Here is a 20,842-nt window from a genome sequence, read left to right on the forward strand (position 1 = left end):
GTCAATTTTGTCGCCGGTACCTCACTTCCTCCCCTTGTTTAAAATGGCTGCCAGTTTTGTCAGAAAGAGGGCGAGCCCTTTAAGAGAGAGAGGGGCGATGAAGGGCCTGGATGTGAGGTAACGGAGTACCAAACCCGGAAGGACAAGGAAATAACTTATAACAAACAAAAGCCCGTGGAAATGGCGAGCAACGTTTTAGCAGAAAGGGGAAGCCCGACTTAAGTTTGAAAATACCTTGAAGAAACGGACCGATGGACTCAAGCCACAACATTTAAAAAGAGTTGATATCGGAACCGTACAAAAGCGAGCAACAGTATGGACAGCGGTGGCTGTTGAACGTCTACCGTTTGTTGGCGATACAAATATCAAGTTACAGTGAATAAACGGAATTATCTCCTGGCTAGATCCCTCCTAATGGGAAACTTTTTTTTGCATCTGAAATACTTCTAATAATACTGAGATAGGTGGAACGGAATGTTCATCGTCGACGATTTCGGACAGGGCGAATCACACTTCTGTATGCAATTACGTTTGAGAAAACGCTAACTTAATTTTAATCGGTTTGGAAATACTAGAAAGACAGCAATGACTGTCGCCGTGTTTTTCGGGTGTGCATTTATTGCCTTCGGGCCAGCGTTTGCCCTTTTTATTTTCACAATCGCCAAAGACCCCCTACGAGTCATCTTTTTAATTGCGGGGTAAGTGGTCATCAAGTTTTATTTCAGAATTTCTTATAAATCTACAGGTGAAACCTAGAAGCGAGGCTGGTTTTCACGTCTAACCTACTGTATTTCAGTAACCGAAAAAATATGTATGTAACGTTATATAGTTTCGTTTTGTTCGTGTGGGCAAATCAATCCATATGTTATTTGAATAATAGACTATAAAATAGATCAACTTACGTTGATAGGCAATAAGTATTAAAGTGACCAAGACAAAACTGAAACATGAAACTGTTCTGAAATCGTTTGTTATCTGATTGGAAGACGCATTTATTCCACTTTCCTTTCTGATAACGTTAGGCAAATTCAGTTCCAGCGTGTCGGTGTGATTATGTCAATCTGTGATGTGTTCACGCTAAATAAAAAAAAAAAAAAAAACTTGTTTTGAATCTGGTGGTTAGTTCATTGTATAAACACGCGGTGCTCTACAGTTATTCATACTCCTGGCTAGACAGGGTCAAAATGTTGGCTGACGCTTTCTGCCTAAAAATGTTATACTTTAGTCTTAATAGCATTGGCCAGAGCAAATTCAGATTATTCACAAATAATGAATTTTAATCCATAAATCACGAAGGTCACATTTGTTCTTGACTTAAACCAGTCTTTAATACAAAATCCAACACGGTACAGAACCCCATTCTGGGTGCATATTGCAGGCAGGTTGAAACGTTCATTATGGCATCCTTTCTTGCACACAGGACAGGTTGTTAATTTAGAACCACATGTAGGTAGTGTTACCCTTTCCTTGTGAATTTCAAACGTTTTACTATATTTTGTCGCTGGTGCTGTAGTCTGTTTTGCATCATTTATTTTCAACACTGCCTCTCACCTTCTGTAAATATGGTGTTTGGAAAATCTGAATTCTTCTTTCTGCCGTAAGTGAATATTCTTGAACAATAGACAGGTGTGAGCACGTCCTTCTGTGGACAAAGTCACACACCTGTAGTCCTCGTGTACTGAAACATTTAACTCAGCATTCTTGTTGGGACAGGCATCAGAGAGCAGGTATCTCTCTGTCAGAGCCTGGTTTCTCTAGATAAACATGGAACCTGTTTTAAAACATGATTGACACGAAAAATAATGCCCTTTTATTTCTCTTTCTCATTCGGATGCTTCCTGTCAGTTGAAATTATTGTTCGTTTTTTAAGGCCACCCAATTAATCCGGTTATAAATGGGTTCAATTATAACTGGCTTTTCCCTTCTCTTTGATCATAATCAATATATTTTGCGTTCAGTCATGATTTTCTGCCCTTTCTTGTAATTGTCATTGTGTTAATTGAAGCGAACCTTACATGTGCTGTTTCTTTCTTTTCCCTCCCTCTCCCAGGGCTTTCTTCTGGCTCCTGTCTCTGCTGCTCTCCTCCCTGGTGTGGTTCATCGCCATGAAGGCCAGTAGCAGTGAGGACCTGAGCCTGCAGCGGGGCTTGCTCATATTCGGGGTCATGTTCTCCGTCATACTGCAGGAGGTCTTCCGCTTTGCCTACTACAGGCTGCTGAGGTCAGTCGCTCCCGCGCCATGACGCCACGTTACTTTTTTTTGGCACGGCGGACATGTTGGCTCTTGCCATCTGCACACGGCGTGTAGCCTGTACGCAGCTTGCAGGTTCTGTGCACCAGCAATACAAAACATTCAAACACTGAGGCACAGTGATTTGGACGGTAGTGATATAGAGCACGTACATATTTGTTATTCGGTTAAATTTTAATTTGTGTGTGAGATCATCAGGCATATATTTTAATGGTCACGGTATATTTTCTCAGAACATATGGCCTGTTGCTGTGTTACCAAGGAGAGTATTTACTGCATAAATTTTAGATGTATGTTAGTATCATGAGTGCATGTTGGTATTTTGAATTATGAATGTACTGTGAGTCATCCGTTAGGTCCTTTCAGGCCTTTGAATACTCAAGCATAGTGTTTCACAGAATGCAGCCCTGTGTCCTTCCTGCAAATTGACAGCCTTTTCATCCTATTTCAACTATGTACAATGCTATTAAAATTGGGTTTTCGATATTGAGGTTTTCTCATTACAAAGCGAAGGATTGCTTATTGTGTTTGTGTTGTCATAGGAAGGTGTGCGGTAGTTCAGCTACATCGTATTCTTCAAAATAGCATAATCCGTATACTGTAGGGTATATTGCCTTTGACTAGCCTTCTAGTCACATACTTTATAATTTTGTGTAAGCTGTTGCGGTGTTTTATTGTTTGTGCCTTTACCATTGTGAGAGTTGTAGGTATTAAAGCGTTTAAAGCATTACGACAGAGGTGTTGTATATTCGTTTTTCGTTAGTCGTTTTCCCCATCCTCGCAGTTGGCGTAAGGATTGCTGGTAGTACACATTTAAATGCAACAAGTCAAAGTTGGGAACAGTGGACAGGTTAAGCCCTGATATTGGTCATTAGGAGCTTGCTACAGGTTTACTATAATTATAGTCTAAATTCAGTCCATGCGTAGTGAAAATGTGCTATGCTTTTACAACATAGGTAGTGTATCAGGTCTTTCTTAGCCATGATAATTTCTCTTGTAAGCACTTACAAACTGTGATTTCTGGCAGGTCAGAGATTTTTTTTCTGAGAATTGCATTCAGTGTCAGGTTTCACCAGCTAAACAGAGGAGAAGGGCTGCCAACCATTGGAAAAATAACCATTCAATAAATGGTGTTCTTGCAGCTGTTTCCCACAAGATGCAATATTAAAGCCTTGGACAAAAAAAAGAAAAATACAGCATCCATGACAACAGGATTATTAAATTGTGGCAAGAAAACAGGAGTTTGATCCATCCAGTGCACCTACCCAGCTGTCACAGCAAGGAGCAGAAACATAAGCAGAAAGCAATAAATAAGAATTTTGATAGAAACTGTAGCTGATCTGTGCCGGAGTAGCACTCTTTGCTACTGAACTCTCAGTAAAGTTCAGCAATAAGAACTAGGAAGCTTTGTGTTGTTACTCATAATAGTAATCTCAGATAGCTGCATCCTGAGGTTATGACACCTGATTCTAAACCCTGTATGGTATGCCAGTCCCAACTCAAAAGGACTCCACGGTACAGTGTAACAGGTATACTTGCAGTACAGTCGCATATTTTCTAAAATTCACATTGTGGGTTCAGTTTACTAATCTCCTTATGCCGTGATCAGTGAGTAAAAAGAGGTAGAGATGGCAGAGGGCAAAACTGTGTATCATATGAATTTCTGTTGTTAAAGTATGACAAGGATCAGTCCCTGGCAAACAGGAAGCAGGAAAGGATTAGTGTCCCTGAATGTTTGCTTTGAATGCAAGAGTCATAAAAGTAATACTGCAGCACACAAACTGTCAGCTTAGGCCTATCAGGCTGATTTAGGCCTCTGAGGACAGTCAGTCTGAGAGGCTTTTGTTTGTGTGAACAGCGTTTATAGCGTAGGATGTGTGCTTCTGTGATTGAAGTCCTATTTAAAGTGCTATATCCCTAAGCTTTACAGACTGTTATTGCTTATTCACAAGCTTCAGAGAGAGCAGTCCTCACCTGGTTTATTTGATTAAAGGATTTTTTTTTATTTTGTGAGCAATTTTGAAAGCACAATATTTTTAAGAAGGCAAACAATTTGGCCGCAGGTCTTCTGAAGATTAAATGAACAGACTGTTCTTATGGGAATACATCCCTGAAGTTGTTTTCCTAAAATCAGGCTTTCTTTTAAAGGAGCCCAGTTTTGCTGTTGCTGATGATTCCTGTATTTCTTGTGTTTCACCAGGAAAGCCAACGAAGGACTAGGCTCCCTCAGCGAGGATGACCACTCACCCATCTCAATCCAGCAAATGGCTTACGGTTGGAAATTTGTTTTCAGTTTCCTTTTTTTTTTTACAGCAGGCAGAAGCTGTAATTATTGAGCAAAAAATATTCCTGCCACAACGTGGCTTCTGCATTTTGCTGAGGATACACCCCATTCCTCACTTCCTCTACTTATGCATGCACCAGTGCTTATTAAGAAAGTTAGGAGCTATTAGAACACGCAATACATTTTGTCCTTTTTCTTCCAGCGTGCAAAAATGGTGCCCTGAATGAATTAAACATGTTGGGCAGAATGGTCAATGAATTGCATCAATCTATTCAGCTGTTTCTTGTTAGGTTGCAATTAACTTTTCTCAGCAGGCATTTAATGGTAAGAATAGCTTGCACTGAGCTGCAAAATTGTGTGAACCTGAACTGAGCTATGTATTGCGCTCCTTACCACACCACCCACCCTTGTTATAAATGTAAAGCACATTTTCTCTGTGCAGTGTTTATAACTGGATATAAATATGAGAACCAAACCTGAGTGAATGTTTCTGCAGAAAAGTCCATTTATGTATGTGCAGCATATTCAAGTCTCCATGTCTTGTGTCACGTCAGTGTTAAATGGGAAAGGACATTTCTACTGCAGATTATGCTGCATTGCTGGTGTGCATCTGCCTTTGATACCTTTCATTGGCTAGACGAATTTTAACTTTGTCCTTGGCATGTCTGTGACATCAGGATCTTTTGCTGCGAACTAATTTGATTTTAGCAGATTTTTCCTGCCAAGCTCCTTCCTGCCATACTTGCCTGCCGCAGTTCAGTGTCTAAGGCTTGTCTCTGATAATTTCACAGAGAGTTGTCTGGATTGTCTCCATGTGAGGATTTTTCCAGGAAAAACCATCAATTACTGATGTTCCTTTGCAATCCTACGTTTTATTCAGTATACCTATACAAGGTTGTAGTGGAGCAAACTCACATTTTTTATTATTTTTCCCACAATTGTCCTCAAAAAAAATTCTGTGGGATGAAGGAGGTGTAAAATATTTGAGATGCCAAGTAAGCATCATTAGTCTCCCTGCATAAGGGCGTATTCTAAAAAAATAATTAGGTCGATGGTGTAAAGGCGGTCAGTTTAACATCACAACAGACACTCCCTTAGTCACTTATAACTCATGATCTAATGGTCTCAACTTCAAGTATTAAGCCTTGGCCATCACTGTTATCATATATCACTCATTCTGTGGAATTCCTTTAGGGAAATATCCTGTGAAATGAAAGGGACTTGGGCGATCAGTGAGTTATGCGTTTTAGTGGTTCCACCTGTACTCAGAGGCCAGTGTAGTAAGTAGGCTCTTGCACTTAGCCTGAATATGTTTGGTACATGTTCAGCTGAATAAAAGGACGGCGATTAAGAAAAGAGTAATATTAGATCCTCTGACTCAAGGGCTATTCTGTGACATTGCTGATAGTCGGTATCTTCTGTCTGCTGGCCTTGCTTTGTGATTTGAGTGTCTTTCCTTAACCCCCACAAGCTTTGTTATTCACACAGCCAGAAAAAGGGCATGTTCAATTTAACCGCAGGGCACTTTGTTTTTAAGTGTAATAATGACTTTAAAGCAGGCAGTAGCTATGTCACATGTTCCTCACGCAACTTTTTTAAAACTGAATTTCCATGCAGCTGCCAAAAACTAACACTTAGTGATTTTTCAACTTGAAAATTAAGGAAAAATGTACATCGTTGGTTCAAGTGAACAGACAGCAAAGTCAATTGTGAAGGTGACGTTCAAGGTAGTGAATTTTCACCTCATCACAGTTACTCTTGATTATTTTTAAAAATTGCATTAATTGGTGGATTTCAACAGTTTTATTGTGAAAGGTCAAATTGATTCACTGTGATTGGTTGTCCCCCCCGGCAGTGGCTGGACTAGGGTTTGGGATCATGAGCGGGGCCTTCTCGATGATCAACATCCTGTCGGATTCACTGGGTCCTGGGACGGTTGGCATCTTCGGGGACTCTCAATACTACTTCATCACCTCTGGTATGCGGCACCCCACTCCCGTCCCATACAATCGCATTGGTTATCCAAGGCACTTGCTCTGTGGTCTACGAAACCTTAATGTGTGAATTATGTATGAGAAAAATATGGAGGAGTTGTGTAAAAATTATTTCTTGGTGCTTAGTTTACACTATTTTCATTACTCTTATGCAATTAGACCTTTGGTTTTTCCTGATGTATGTCATACAGTATTTTCTGCAATATAGAGGTTTAAGATACACTTGAAAAGTGTAGATGTAGAAGATGCATTTTCAGTTACTAATAATATCATGGGTAACCTCTAGATTAGACAAAGGGGAGGTGTTGTCAGAAGAAGCTGATATAAATCCATAAACAGACTTACAACTGTTGAAATCATTTACATTTGAAGTATCTTCATTGGCAGTGACACATGAATTCAGACAAATGCTAATTTAAATCCTAGTACAATGCATAATATGATCCCTCAGTCTTAAAAAAATTCATATATTTGTGATATATCATTCCATCCATATAGCATGTTCCCCAAGGTAAAGTTCACCTACAACAATTCATTGCAAATAGCTGTGAGTGATGCATACTGTTCCGTGCAGAATTGGGATTTGTCTCTGGGTTGATCTGTGAGGCCGCTGATGTATTCCTGTCCTGCCTGGTAGTACAGGGGTACAGAGATCACACCAGTCACGGGTATCATTTCAGTAAGGGGAAAGACTGCATGGCTGTGTTTTTTATACCACAGCACAAATTGCCCATCAGTGTGGAAGGCATGTAGGAAGAATGTTTGAGGGGAGGGTTTGGTTAGTCATGACTGTTCACCATGTAGGTGTTAATGAATGGACCAGTCAACACCTACATGATAGTAATTATAGCCCTATATCACATACATTGTTACAGCCAGCCAGATACAGTCTGCCTATAGTTTTGCCTCTTTACCTCCTCATTATTATAGAGATTGAGCTGTGGCAGTAAAACCTCTGTCTACACCTTGATAGTGTAATTATTTTTTGCTACTCACATCATAAGCACTGTCTTTTGGCCTAGGGGAAATCAAAGTAGACACTAATCTTTTCTCTGTCTTTGCCTAGACCAATAAGGGCTGTCTTTTTAAAGTTAATTTGCCTCCTTAATAAAGAACATGGAAGATTAAATCAGTTAGATTGCACAGGAACTTTGACACCTTATGGTGCTAATAGCTTGCTCCCAAGTGAACCAGAAATTTGACTTAAACCCCCCTTGGCATTCTTCCTATTTTGTTGCCTTACAACCTGGAATTAAGATGGATTTTTTGGGGGTTTGTATCATTTGATTTACGCAACATGCCTACCACTTTGAAGATGCAAAATATTTTTTTATTGTGAAACAAACATAAATAAGACAAAAAAACAGAGAACTTGACCGTGCATAACTATTCACCCCCCCCCCCAGTCAGTGCTTTGTAGGGCCACCTTTTGCAGCAATTACAGCTGCAGGTCTCTTGGGGTATGTGTCTATAAGCTTGGCACATCTAACCACTGGGATTTTTGCCCCCTTCAAGTTGGATGGGTTCTGCCAGTGTACAGCAATCTTTAAGTCATAACACAGATTCTCAGTTGGATTGAGGTCTGGGATTTGGCTAGGCCGTTCCAAGACATTTAAATGTTTCCCCTTAAACCATTCGAGTGTTGCTTTAGCAGTATGCTTATGGTCATTGTCCTGCTGGAAAGTGAACTTCCGTCCCAGTCTCAAATCTCTGGAAGGCTGAAACAGGGTTTCCTGTCCCTGCCGATGGAAAAACATCCCCACAGCACGATGCTGCCACCACCATGCTTCAATTTGGGGATGGTGTTCTCGGGGATGATGAGAGGTGTTGGGTTTGTGCCAGACACAGCGTTTTCCTTGATGGCCAAAAAGTTCAATTTTAGTCTCATCTGACCAGAGTACCTTCTTCCTTGTGTTTAGGGGGTCTCCCACATGCCTTTTGGCAAAGTCCAAATGTTTTCTTATTTTTTATTTAAGCAATGGCTTTTTCTGGCCACTCTTCTACAAAGCCCAGCTCTGTGGTGTTATGGCTCCTTCAGGGTTATCTTTGGTGTCTATGTTGCCTCTCTGATTAATTCCCTCCTTGCTGGTCCATGAGTTTTGGTGGGCGGCCCTCCCCTTGGCAGGTTTGTTGTGGTGGCATATTCTTTCCATTTTGTAATGATGGATTTAATGGTGCTCTGTGGGATGTTCAAAGTTTGGGATATATTTTTTATAACCCAACCCTGATCTGTACTTCTCCACAACTTGACCTGTTTGGAGAGCTCCTTGTTCTTCATGGTGCCACTTGCTTGGTGGTGCCCCTTGCTTAGTGGTGTTGCAGACTCTGGGGCCTTTCAGAACAGGTATAGAGATACTGAGATCATGTGACAGATCATGTGACGCTTAGATTGCACACAGGTGGACTTGAACTAATTGTGTGACTTCTGAAGGTAATTGTTAGGGGCTTCATAGCAAAGGGGGTGAATACATGCGCACGCACCACTTTTCAGTTTTTTATTTTTTAGAATTTTTTAAAACAAGTTTTTTTTTTTTTTATTTCACTTCACCAATTTGGACTATTTTGTGTAGGTCCATTACATAAAATCCAAATAAAAATCCATTTAAATTACAGGTTGTAATGCAACAAAATAGGAAAAACGCCAAGGGGGGTGAATACTTCTGCAAGGCACTGTATATATGTATGGATTGTACCTCTTCAGGATATTCTTATTTAGTTTATTTATATTAACCTTGTGGTGTTTATGTATAGGTACAGCTAAATATGAGTATGTAATGATGGATGTAAAGGGAATGTGGTCTACAGCACTCACCCTGGGTTAGTTTCCCTCTTTATTCAACATATTGTCTGTGGTTGTTGTAAGGGTTGTGTAAACTGATCCTAGATCATTTGTTTTGTGCCAGAAAGTACTGTTGACCTAGACCAGTGTTTCTCAGTCCTACTCCTGGAGCCCCCCTGTCCTGCATATTTTCTGTCTATCCTTGCTCCAGACATGCTCTTGGTTAAATCAGGTGGGTTCAGCTAATCAAAAGTGCCACTGATGAGTTCAGTCAGGTAGGTAGAGCAGGGAAAGATGGAAAACGTGCGGAGCAGGGGGGCCCCAGGAGCAGGAATGAGAATCGGCGACCTAGACTGAACGCACCACTAATGGCCTCTCTGCCCCGCTCCGATTCCCCCCCACAGCCTTCGTGACCCTGGCGATGACGCTGCTCCACACCTTCTGGGGTGTGGTATTCTTCGAGGGCTGCGAGCGCGGGAGGTGGTGGGTGATCGCCGTGGTGGTGTGCCTGCACCTGGTGGTGTCTGGCCTGGTGAGTCAAGGCTGCCCTCTCGCAGCCCCTTCCACGTCGTTTCCCCTCTCCAAGGGCTCTGAGCGGCTTTATCAGTCATGCAGTGTTTGAGAAGTACAGTGCGTACTCATCACTTACTCAACCAGGATAGTGCTGAGAGGGGGAAAAAAAGTATAAATATTTCATTAGAAGAATGTGCCCTTTTAAGGGGACATTGTCTTGGCAATCAGATCTGAGCATTATCAGATGTTTCTCCTGAAATTCTGGGGTCAACCAGGAGGTCACCACCAGGGTGCAGCAAGCAGGGCTTTGAACCAACAACTGCAATACCATCAAACAGCCACAAGGGGGAGGCTAGGGTTTACACGCAGACATTTGTCCCCAGCTCTGTCTTTATCTGCTGAGTCATGCAAGGTGTCGATTATTAATGGTAGTACTGGTAAATCTGGCGTTGCTCCTACAAAAACAGATTATCTGGAGTTAACTGACCATGGACATGCAGTGGGGTAAAACAGGAAGTTCAGCTTCAATAAAAAGAACAAGTGTCTTGAAATTGAAAGTAGGCCATTTTATGAGGCAAACCTTGCTTTGGGGAGTATGTCCTGGGACACATTGATACATTTCAGCTACTACACCAATGATGTGACTAAAGTTGATACTCGTGCCTCTCTCCAATTTAAGAACCTGACCCGTTGTGAAAAGGCATGGGATCTACTGACAGCTCATTCCCACCTGCTGAAAAATGCTTCAGTCATTGTCACACATTAGATAATCACAACATCATGCTAAATTATTCTGGAGATCCTACATAGTGTCAGGTGCACACTGTCACCCTGGAAAGACTGATTCAGGTCCATTAGCTGAAGGAGTCTCGTGTCAGAATGTGGTCAGTTGGTACCCAAAGCAAAGCGCAAGGGAGTTAGTTTGTAGCTTTGGATGTTTCCTGGATGGTGTGCAGAGGAATGTGGGGCAGGAAGAGGCCCCTGTCTCCCAGAGGGACCCCACCCCAGAGAAGCTTCCCACAGCCATATTTCTCACGTGTCCGGGTCCAGGCATCACATAGGGAGGCTGCCTGAGCATTCAGCTGCTTGATAAAACTGAAAGGCTCTTGGAATTTATGATAACAAATGAGTTACGACGTTACTGATGTCATGTAAAAGGACATTAATTATATAGGTAACTACATGGCATCATCATCTGTGGGTTTGTGTGTGTGTAATCCTGTGACATTGAAATCAGTTATCTGATTTATGAATACATGGCTTAATATGAGCCTGTTTTTTAATTCCCTTTTCTGAATAGACAAAATAAAATGCCTTTGTAGTGGTTAGCTTCACTGACCCCAAAATGGGGCAAAGCTTTTCTACTGCTACCTTTTACTGTAATTGATTTGATTCAGGTCACTCTGCTTTTTTTTGTTATAAAGAACCAAGTGTTTTGATTCTCACACGGTACATACATGCATACATTAAGTGACTGACAGCACTTGAGTCCATTCATAATAGGAGGATATGAAATGTCAGTCTCCCGCTGCTGTTTGGCAGTTTTTAATGTTTTTTCTTTTTCCCCCTCGTCTGGCAGTCGTTCCTGAACCCCTTCTACGTGGGCAGCCTGCCGCCCATCTACGTGATCACAGCGCTGATGGCCGTGTGGGCCTTCTTCTCCGCAGGCGGGAGCATTCAGAGCCTGACACAACTCTGGACGTGTAAGTCTCCGCTGTGGGCAGCAGTGTAGCTTAGTGGTTAAGGAGCAGGACTTGTAACCGAAAGGTTGCTGGTTCGATTCCCATTGGGTGTATTACTGCCGTACCCTTGGTCAAGGTACTTAACTCACAGTTGCCTCTGTGAATATCCAGCTGTATAAATGGATAACATTGTAAAAACCTGTAATTGCTGTAAGTCACTCTGGATGGTGTCTGCTGAATTCCGATAATTTAATGTAACCCTGCTGGTGCTCCGCTGCGATAGGGCCTGGCGAAAGCGGGCCCTCCACACATGCCTATATATGCATGAAATCAGCGGCCATCTCACCACCCATTGGTGAAATGGGACTGCTTTTGCATTGGGTCAGTCCTGTCTGATGCACTGAGGACTATGAACCACATTCACATTGGAGAGCATGGTTTGTAGACATTACCAGCTAGCTTGTACCTTGTCAACCATTGAAACCTGGTCATGCAGTGCTTGTAATATAAGATAAGATAAGGTAAAACTTTATTGATCCCGAAGGAAATTGTTGTGCCAGAGTTACTCACTTACAGAGTATGAGTAGCAAAATATCAAAATACTCTGTAAGTGAGCAACTCTGGCACAGCAATATTGGTGACGCCTTATGGTTTTTTCCTGGTATTGTCTTCTGCCTCACTTGTAAGTCACTTTGGATAAAAGCATCTGCCAACTGAATTAATGCAATGCAATGTAATGCAAATTTTTTTTTGCCTTTTTTTTGTGCCTATCTGCTAATGCCCTCCTACAGAAATTGGTAACAAATGTGTGCATCACCTTTCCCCCCCTAAAATTCTGTAGTGGTTTAGCTGGTTCAGTGTTCATGCTGCATGCCAACGTTTTTTCATTTAATACTGCTATGCAGTGTGAGTGTCAGACCTGTGAATCTCAGGGGGTCGATTCAGTGTAACTGCAGTGTGCTTTGCACATATTTCCTTTTCTTTCATTGTGAGCCACTGTGGTTACTGAGGTAAATGGACAAAAAGTCATTTGTCATTTGAAAAAAGTGGGAAAAGGCATAAGTGTAACATGTTGTGGTCAGATTTAATCTGTGCTTTTTGTTTGTTGTTTTTTTTTTTTTTTTTCTGGCCGCAGCAGGCTGTTGAGGGCCACGCTGGATAGATCAAATCGCGAACTAAAGAGAACGTAAAACACACCCCTTTTTGTGTTGTTCATAGCACCAGAAACAAGGCCTCAGTCAGTGTCCTGTGCACCCGTGTTAAGATTTAAGCAGTGAATGACGTCCACTGTGAACAGCTTGGAGCCGTCAGTTCTCACAGCTTGGCAGCGCTAATGTTTGACAGATGAGTGACTCCCGGACTCTGAGATGCATGCCTCAGCAGATCATGTGGTGCCATAAATTTTGACCAAAGAGGCGAAATCCCCTCTGAACCGGCTGAATGCGACCCTGTGTAGACTTAACTTACAGAGCTCCTCAAAAGTCACAAGCGATGCCGTTTAAGAGGGACGGTTTAAGCCGCCCTGAAACAAACCGCCGCATCAGATGACCGGAAAGCCAGGTCTCGACCTCGCCGTTCCCGGCCTCACTCGAATAAATAAGGCGTCAAAAAGCGCGTGACTTTGAGCTGACGTGACTCTGCATGTTTTTCAGGTAGAAGCAACAACGTGGATTCCTCCTAAACTCCTCAAGCCTCAGAAGGGGAGTTTGCTCTTGGCCCCTCCTCCCCATCACCCCCCCCCCTCCCCCACCAGCAGCAGCAGGCCTAGGAGGGACTGTGTCGCTGCAGTGCTGTGCTGGGTTAAAGCGACACAAGAGGCCCACAATGGAGGACAGCGCACACCACAAACGCCCCCGAGGGATGCGGACGGGCGGACACCGAGTCTGCTGCGAAGCCGCCTCTCGCAGACCCGTCTGGGGAGAGACACCTGCGGCAAATCCCCTTTACTGTAAAAGCTGTACATAGCCAGCCGTTTCATTTTTGTTTGTTCGCCGCTTAAACGCGAAGCTGCACACTTGCGAGCGAGCGGTCGAGCGAGCGGGTGAGCGAACGAGAAGTGTCATTCGCGAAAAAAAAGTTTTAGATTTTATCATAGGGGCTGTGTTGACGTAGTTGCTTTCTGTTGATATGCCATTGCTTTTTCCCCTCTTATTATGTTTTTACTTTCTTTCTTACTTTGTTTTTCAATCCTATCAAGAAAAGAAAACCTGATCCTTCCGTCAAAATATGAACCGCAAGTGGTTCATCTTTCTCGTTGATCATTGCTGTCTAGCCTCAGGAGCGCCCCCAGCTCAGTTAGTGTGGGAACGACAAGGGATATTAGAGCTTATAATTGCAGTAGGCAGTTTCCATGTAGGAGATAAATTCTGGTTTGCGTCCAAAATGAGGTAAAAACTTGCCAAAGGGTTAATAGTGATCGTTGTAAATCTGATAAGCGGTTCCCAAAACGTTGCTCCTGTTGCTCCTTTGGAAAGGTGCAACATTTTTATTGATGTAGGTACCCTGGTGCCGCATGTAGGTATAAGGGTTTATTTCCCTTTACTGTATCTTTGTAAAGGCATTTTCTGTGCAAAGTAGTATATGATTGTTTTTGTTGTGTTCCAATCTTTGGACTAAGATTATGGTGTTCCACTAGGGGGAGCAAGAGAGGATAGATCCGAAACCTCAGATGGCCACTTGAGGACATTACGGGCATAATGATCAATGTCGAACAAAGTAAATACCCACACCAGTAAGGGTCTGTACCTTAGATAGGAACAGGCCCCTTATAACCAAACCTAGTTTATTGTTTTAGAACAAATCCTTTTCCACATTGTTTTTTTCTTTGTTCATTTTTTTAATTTGAATTATCGTGATTCATGCTTTCCCGTTTCCTTTTAAATGTATTGCTCACATTGTCGAGCATATTGATGGACTTTGAGTCACGTAGATCATTTATATACAGTACGTCCAATATGCATTTCTCTAATCGTTTGATTTCTTATGCAAATGAATATTGTTTCTGTATAACTCTGCTGCAATATGAAACTATAGACTCAATGCAACAGGAAGGCAAGGGCTTTGTTTTCCTGCACTAAAAGAATTGATTAATGATTTACATAACTTTCCATAGCCACACAGTAGCAGAGTTTGTGCACTTGGAGACAATTAAGTGACTTTAACCCTTGCTGGGTGTGTTCTGGTGTGCCCATATTTAAGATTGGCTGTGAGGTCTGCAGTACAGTTTTCACTCTGTCCTAATTTTCACTCCTACGGTGCTTTCTCCACCAGCAGTGTAGTGGATAATTATACACCTAATCTTATTTTAAATGTCATTGGATACATTTCATGTATATTGCCATAGAATCGTAGGGAGCGGATATAGGCTTAGAAATTTGCCTTTACACCATTCCCTAAAACAAAAGTGTTTAAAAGCTCAGTATATTCATCGTCACCAGTGGTTAAGTTGCACCCCCCCCCCCCCCAGCTCAGATGGGAAGGGTGTGGATCTCCTTCAGTTTAGTCACTAAGTTTTCTCACCACAGTGCTGCCTCTGATGTCACAGGGGATTATGATAGAGAGTGAGCTAGGACTCCATGTATGGCAGATTAGTCCCTTAAACATTCCAGGATGTACAGTATGGCCTCCAAGGACGGCACAATCATACCATGACTGTGGAGATTCCCAGATGCGGGTCCATGCAGTATTGGTGACTAGGCACATCGTGCTAAAGACACGGCACGTCTGCCTTCCAGTCCAAACACCCACCCACTGATCTTCCCTGATGAGTAATGCCGCCTTCCACAGAAGCCCCAGCTTTCTGGAAGAATGAGGGTGATCTCATCACCACAGCATTAAAGAGAATGCTCCTGGAACTCAGCGCTTTCAGTAAATCAATTCAGCAGTCTGCAGTTTTGGAATGAAGCTTCACGTTTTTTTTCTTATACTAAAAAAGGTTGTGGGCGGGGCATATGGAGCAACTTCCCTATTGTGTAGTGTTGCCCTAATTGACATATCATCATTGTACTGATGGGTTTGTCAGTACTCTAATTGAAGTACCTTGGTGATGTCATAATGGAAAGGCGGAGCTCAGCAAACCTGATACCTTGGGCAAAGTCTGCAGTGGTGCTTTATCAAAGGGAACAGACCGTCCTGGGCAGGTGGGGTGAGGAGGTGTGGCTGTATTTGAAGAGAGGCCGTAGCCAGGTACCAGCTCAACCATTTAAGAATTGTTCCAAGAAGCAAACCACAAATTAGTAATCGTCAAAGGGGTGCACGGTGTTCTGGGCTTGTGCGCTGGCGTGCTCAAACAATATTCACTACGCACCACGAACACATTCAACAGAATGATAGTTGGGGGCACTGACGCATTGCTTTGTAGCTGGAGATTGTGCTTATCATACAAAATTTTCCAAATTACCGGCACACACATTTCCTCCACACACTTTAGAATGGACTTATTTCATACAGCAAATGGGGGCTCATTCAGTCTCTGCTTTAGTACTTTTGTATGGGCTTGTGTGAGACAGTTTGCAGTGCTCACTGGAAGGCATATGTCAGAGTAGTTTTGCGGATGTGGTAACACAATATGGCCACATTCCAGTTTAGTGGAAAGCAAGAAAATGGAACCATGGATGGAAGTATTGCACATGTAAAAATTAATCTGTCATGGCTTAGTAGTGATTCCTTTGAAACAGATGTATTTCACCCCCCCCCCCCCCCCCCCCCCCCCCACCCCTTTGAAGGTCTTTGCCTTGACAGTCAAACAGTCAATAGTGAAATTTAACTGTAGGTTACATTTCTGTATTGCAAGGATTACTGACTTAGTTGGCTTCACAGTGTATACTTTTGATTGGTGGATGGTGATTTGATTTCATATATGCAAACATGGGAACAGGCAGATGTGTATTCATAATCAAGTGAACTGATAACTGAATCTGTTTTAATTGAATTTCTGCATAGAAATCTCACTGTTGCAACTGGTGCTTTAATTCTTTATGGAATATAATCACTAAAGATGAATTGTGCATCAAAAAACCTAGTATCTCTGATCAAGCCACTGTACATAATTAGTAAAAACGTGCCAAACCTTGGGTCTAAGGTCATTTCACTGATAATTATCTTGCATTTTGTAACAATTAAAGACATCTTGTACAATTTTTCATTTGATTGCTCTTTATTCCAATGACACTGAGTATGTATATTATGTCTAGTTCAGATTTTTGTCACATAAAAAACTCATATTGTAGGAAAATAATCGTTCTACAGCAACAGACTGCATTTTGAAGGCTAAAAACAGCACTGCTATGTGCTGGTGTTGCCAGTCGGTGTCTTGTTTGGTTTCCATACTTTTTCCATTCCCTGGAACTTCCATTCCATTACCGTTCCATTCATCCAAACTCCATGCCACGTAAATGTATTTTACAGGTGTTAAACAAGAGCCAACCCCTTGTAACTGCCTAGGCTTGTGCCTGATTTTGTGACTTTGTGCACTTAACCAGAGTAGGAATATAACAAGATTTATGGTATTTTGATGGGGCAGAATGACAAAAACTGCACAGAAGTATGTATTCATACCATAATTATATGAATTTAAAGTCTCGATCTTGGCTGCTAGATTTATAATTATTTTCTTCAATTCGTTATTTGTCTAAGTCCTCACAATAATTAGGTGTCAACCAAGTATCTGCACCTTCCAAGAAACACAACCACAGTCATGGCAAAAGCACAGAATACATGTGCAGAGAAATCTTTATTGAATGTAATCGTGTGTAAATGCCTTGTAAAATTGAAGCAGGGGCCAAATTCCCTAACCCATACAATACCTTTAAACTGTATACCTTTAACCAAAGCACCTTGCCATGCTGAACAATATATTTTCACTGCATGCTGTGCAGTGACATCAAGCATGCTGCCATTGGTTATACTATTACACGGAGTGGACTGTATCATAAATACATGATGCGCAGTCATATGAAAGGCATGACGAAATGTCAGTCATGTTGGATCTGATGCACGTCTAAAGTCAAAGACGTTGCAATGTTGGAAATGTATGCTGGCCTGCCCAGCCGGCCGATAAGTAGTATAGTGTGCTTCTGAGTCTGTGAAGGGTCATGAGAATTTGGTACATCATACATTAGATATCTGTGATTCAGTCTCAGGCATCACTTGTAATAGGATGACCTCTATGAGCAACAGTGTAATCATAAGACCCTTTTCTGCCTTTCTCCCTCCTTGCCCAGGGGAATGTGAGATAGACAGGACAGTAATGAACCAAACGCCTCACGTGAAATAATAATGCAGAGCATGGAAGGCTGAACGTTAACTGATGGCTCACCTTGGATGGCATTTGTGTCTTTCCTTCCTGGCACCATATTCCTCACATCTGTGATGGCAAGCGCCATGGAATGACTAAGCACTTGAAGTGGCTGCCGCTTACGTGGAAAAGTGGAGCAAATGTGTCTGTGGCAATCGAAGCCACGTCAATGTCCCTCTTTATCAAAGCTTCAGTGTATTCGGCCTGACTTCTGGTTTACCCTTTAGACTTTCATTTAAAAATAATCCCACAATAAGTAGGAGGAAAGATGGTTAACCACTTACATTTGCCAGGTGGCGAAATTCACTAAATTCACTTTCCATCTTCCTTGGCCTGTTCCATGTACATGTCTGTATTGTACATATTTATGTAATAATTTGCTTGTTTTCTTATGTTTGTGTGTATGTATGATTTATGTATATAACTATGTATGGATGCATTAATAACTATATAAAAACATTTCCCCAGGGTATAAACGATTCATAAACCAGAGGGTTAGTAGTCCACACTTGCAGAAGTGCTTTGGTACAACATGATACACTGGTTTGCCTTTGAAGGCAAACTGCTTATTTTGTGTTTGATGTGAGTATACTGCACCAATATGGAAACAATATGACAGATCACTTTAAAAGGCCTCAAGTGTGCTGGGGAAAAATGGGAAAATTGGATGTGCTAATTATAATGTAGCCTGTCATGTAACTTCTGACTAATGCAGTTATCCTTAAACTAGTAGTCAATCTCAACTGCATCTGCATAGATATGGGGTCAGTGAGTGTCACAGCCAGCCTGAAAACTGACCCAGTTACATGTAACTTCAGTTTATTCAAAGCTGCAAATTGGTTATCTTTTCACTGGTTCAGCTGTGGTAGTTTAAGGACCCCAAACCAAAATTTGCTCATGGCAATAGATTTAATGACAGTTAGATTGTTGCATTGTGTGTCCATACTACAATCACACAACTCAAAAGGCTTTTGGGCAGGTCAGTGGGTTTGTATTTATAGCCTAGAAGGTTAGAAATCAGAAGATTATAAACCTGCAGATTAGCCAGTTTATCTCTTTATAATTTCCCTGGCCCCTCTATGTAGGGGCAGCATTGGTGTTAATATACTCCGGTGACAGGCTGTGGTAGTTTTGCTATGTAGTATGTTGGATCAAGCTACTCTGCATTGCTAATGGCAATAGTAGTGTAGCGTAGTGGTAAGAAGCAAGGCCTGTGACCCAAAGGTTGCCTGTTGCAGTACCACGTTGGACATTGCTGTTTCACCCAGGTCAGGTATTTGAACTCAGTAAGCATCCACCCATATAAAAGGATGACCTGCAAAAATTATAAGATGTAAATGCGCGGCTCTAAGGTGTGGATAAGAGCATCTGCTAAACATGTGTAATGTGGTGGTAAGGGAACCACAGAGTAAGCAGTGAAGGCAAATTTGCAGTTGGTCAAAATGAAGCTTTGACCAAAGTGTCCCCCCCTGTCATTAGTATGCAGGATGAAATGAAGTTACCTTAGGGCCAAGCTCTGATACTGCCTCTGCTTATGTTCAAACTGGATTTGATAATACTCTAAAAAGAAAATTATTTCATTTGTTCATTAAGGGGAAAAATTACAAGCACTGCGACCATACCTCACGCCTTTATCAATGAAAAGTGTGACCTTGTGTCCTTTGCTCAACAGACAGTTAATCTCTCCCACCCAACATTTATACCTATCATACTCCTTTCTCCTTTAGTTATCATTTCATCCCCTTTGTCCTGTCCTGCTGTAATGCCTGTGGTTTATCTGTGTTTTATGTAATAAAGTTCAAGTCTACGAATGTTTCCAAGCATTCAAGTCTTAATTGTTCCTCTGAAGACATTTCTCCTTTTTAATCTCAAGGTGAATGATAGAGAGCTTGTAAAGATAAATTAGAAATAGGCACTGCAACAAACTCAAATATCGTAAACATAATAGCATGTAAAATAATTATGGTCCACAGTTGCTTGCAAAAACTTGTTTCAATATTTGTATATATTTATATACAGATACAATATCTTTTGTATTTGTATATCTATATCTATATATCTACTGTATATAGATATATTTGTGTGTATATCTGTATGTACATAGTATATATAGTTCAGTGTTCCAATACTAATGCTACGGCACTGGTCTTTGAAGTATTCCATCAAGTAGTTTCAACTAAGAAAATCATCTTTGTATTTAATGAGGAATGAAAAAACAGACAAGTTTTAAAATATTGACAAAACATTTATTGTTAATTGCCAGGTCCAATTGTCTTCCAACCCAGAAAAAGATCCAGGAGTTCATGATTACGCTATGTATGCATTAGGAATGCACAGAAGCGAGAAGTAATCCATACAAACAATACTAATCCTAAAGTATTAGGTCCACGTGATTGACAAAGAAATCTTCACATTTTGATTTACGCAAGTTGCATGGGATGAAAGACCACAATATTACAGCAAAAATATAAAAACATACATGTACAAAAACATCTTACAGCTGTATGACAAACAACCTACAAAATATGACACTGGACACATGTTGCAAGTAATTGAGAAACAAAGTCTACTTCCTGTAACGTTACTGTCATTTCATACTGTTTTCGTTGAAGTTGATGGTCAAAACAAGGTTTAAGTAATGAATGTGTTTGTTAACCTTGGTTATGAGGTAATCTGGAACAGGAGTGTTTGTACGTGAAGTTTCTGTGATTTACAGGAAGACAGAAAGTAACTGCCAATGACCTGACACTGGAAAATATTTATAAATACAGCACAAATATAACATATTGCAGTTTTACTTTAAACAGAAGCTTGGTGGCAAACAATTGATTTTTTTGTAATTTCATATAAATACTTAAACCATCCAAATGTAACAATTATCACCCTGGCATTGTCAAACACTTTGGGCAATGACTTGAGACTGCTTGATTTTTTTTTTTTCACTGCCATACAAATATAGTATTATAGTCTACAAAAAGTCTGTCAAGCAGCTGAAGAACAATTTCAATTTGTGCATGGACTTCATTAGAAAAATGATAATTTTT

At 41.3% G+C, this 20,842-nt stretch overlaps 1 protein-coding gene across 1 annotated transcript; it reads left to right on the top strand.

The window, feature by feature from the left end:
• Positions 1–104: 104 nt before the first annotated feature.
• On the top strand, positions 105–13,246 carry zgc:114200 (uncharacterized protein LOC559336 homolog). The gene is made up of 7 exons (XM_036529409.1): positions 105–698; positions 2,051–2,221; positions 4,452–4,525; positions 6,391–6,513; positions 9,713–9,840; positions 11,401–11,524; positions 13,156–13,246. Exons 1-7 carry the CDS (start codon positions 586–588, stop codon positions 13,182–13,184), a joined length of 762 nt encoding a protein of 253 aa, XP_036385302.1. The 5' UTR covers positions 105–585; the 3' UTR covers positions 13,185–13,246.
• The last annotated feature ends 7,596 nt before the right edge of the window (positions 13,247–20,842 follow it).

The sequence above is a fragment of the Megalops cyprinoides genome, chromosome 5, assembly GCF_013368585.1.
Source record: "Megalops cyprinoides isolate fMegCyp1 chromosome 5, fMegCyp1.pri, whole genome shotgun sequence".
NCBI lineage: Eukaryota > Metazoa > Chordata > Actinopteri > Elopiformes > Megalopidae > Megalops > Megalops cyprinoides.

Excerpts from the sequence above, each read along its gene's own strand:
- zgc:114200 (XM_036529409.1), top strand. The coding sequence starts at position 586 with ATGACTGTCGCCGTGTTTTTCGGGTGTGCATTTATTGCCTTCGGGCCA. Across the intron at positions 699-2,050 it reads GTCATCTTTTTAATTGCGGG|GGCTTTCTTCTGGCTCCTGT; the intron begins GTAAGTGGTCAT and ends TCCCTCTCCCAG. Across the intron at positions 4,526-6,390 it reads AATCCAGCAAATGGCTTACG|TGGCTGGACTAGGGTTTGGG; the intron begins GTTGGAAATTTG and ends CCCCCCCGGCAG.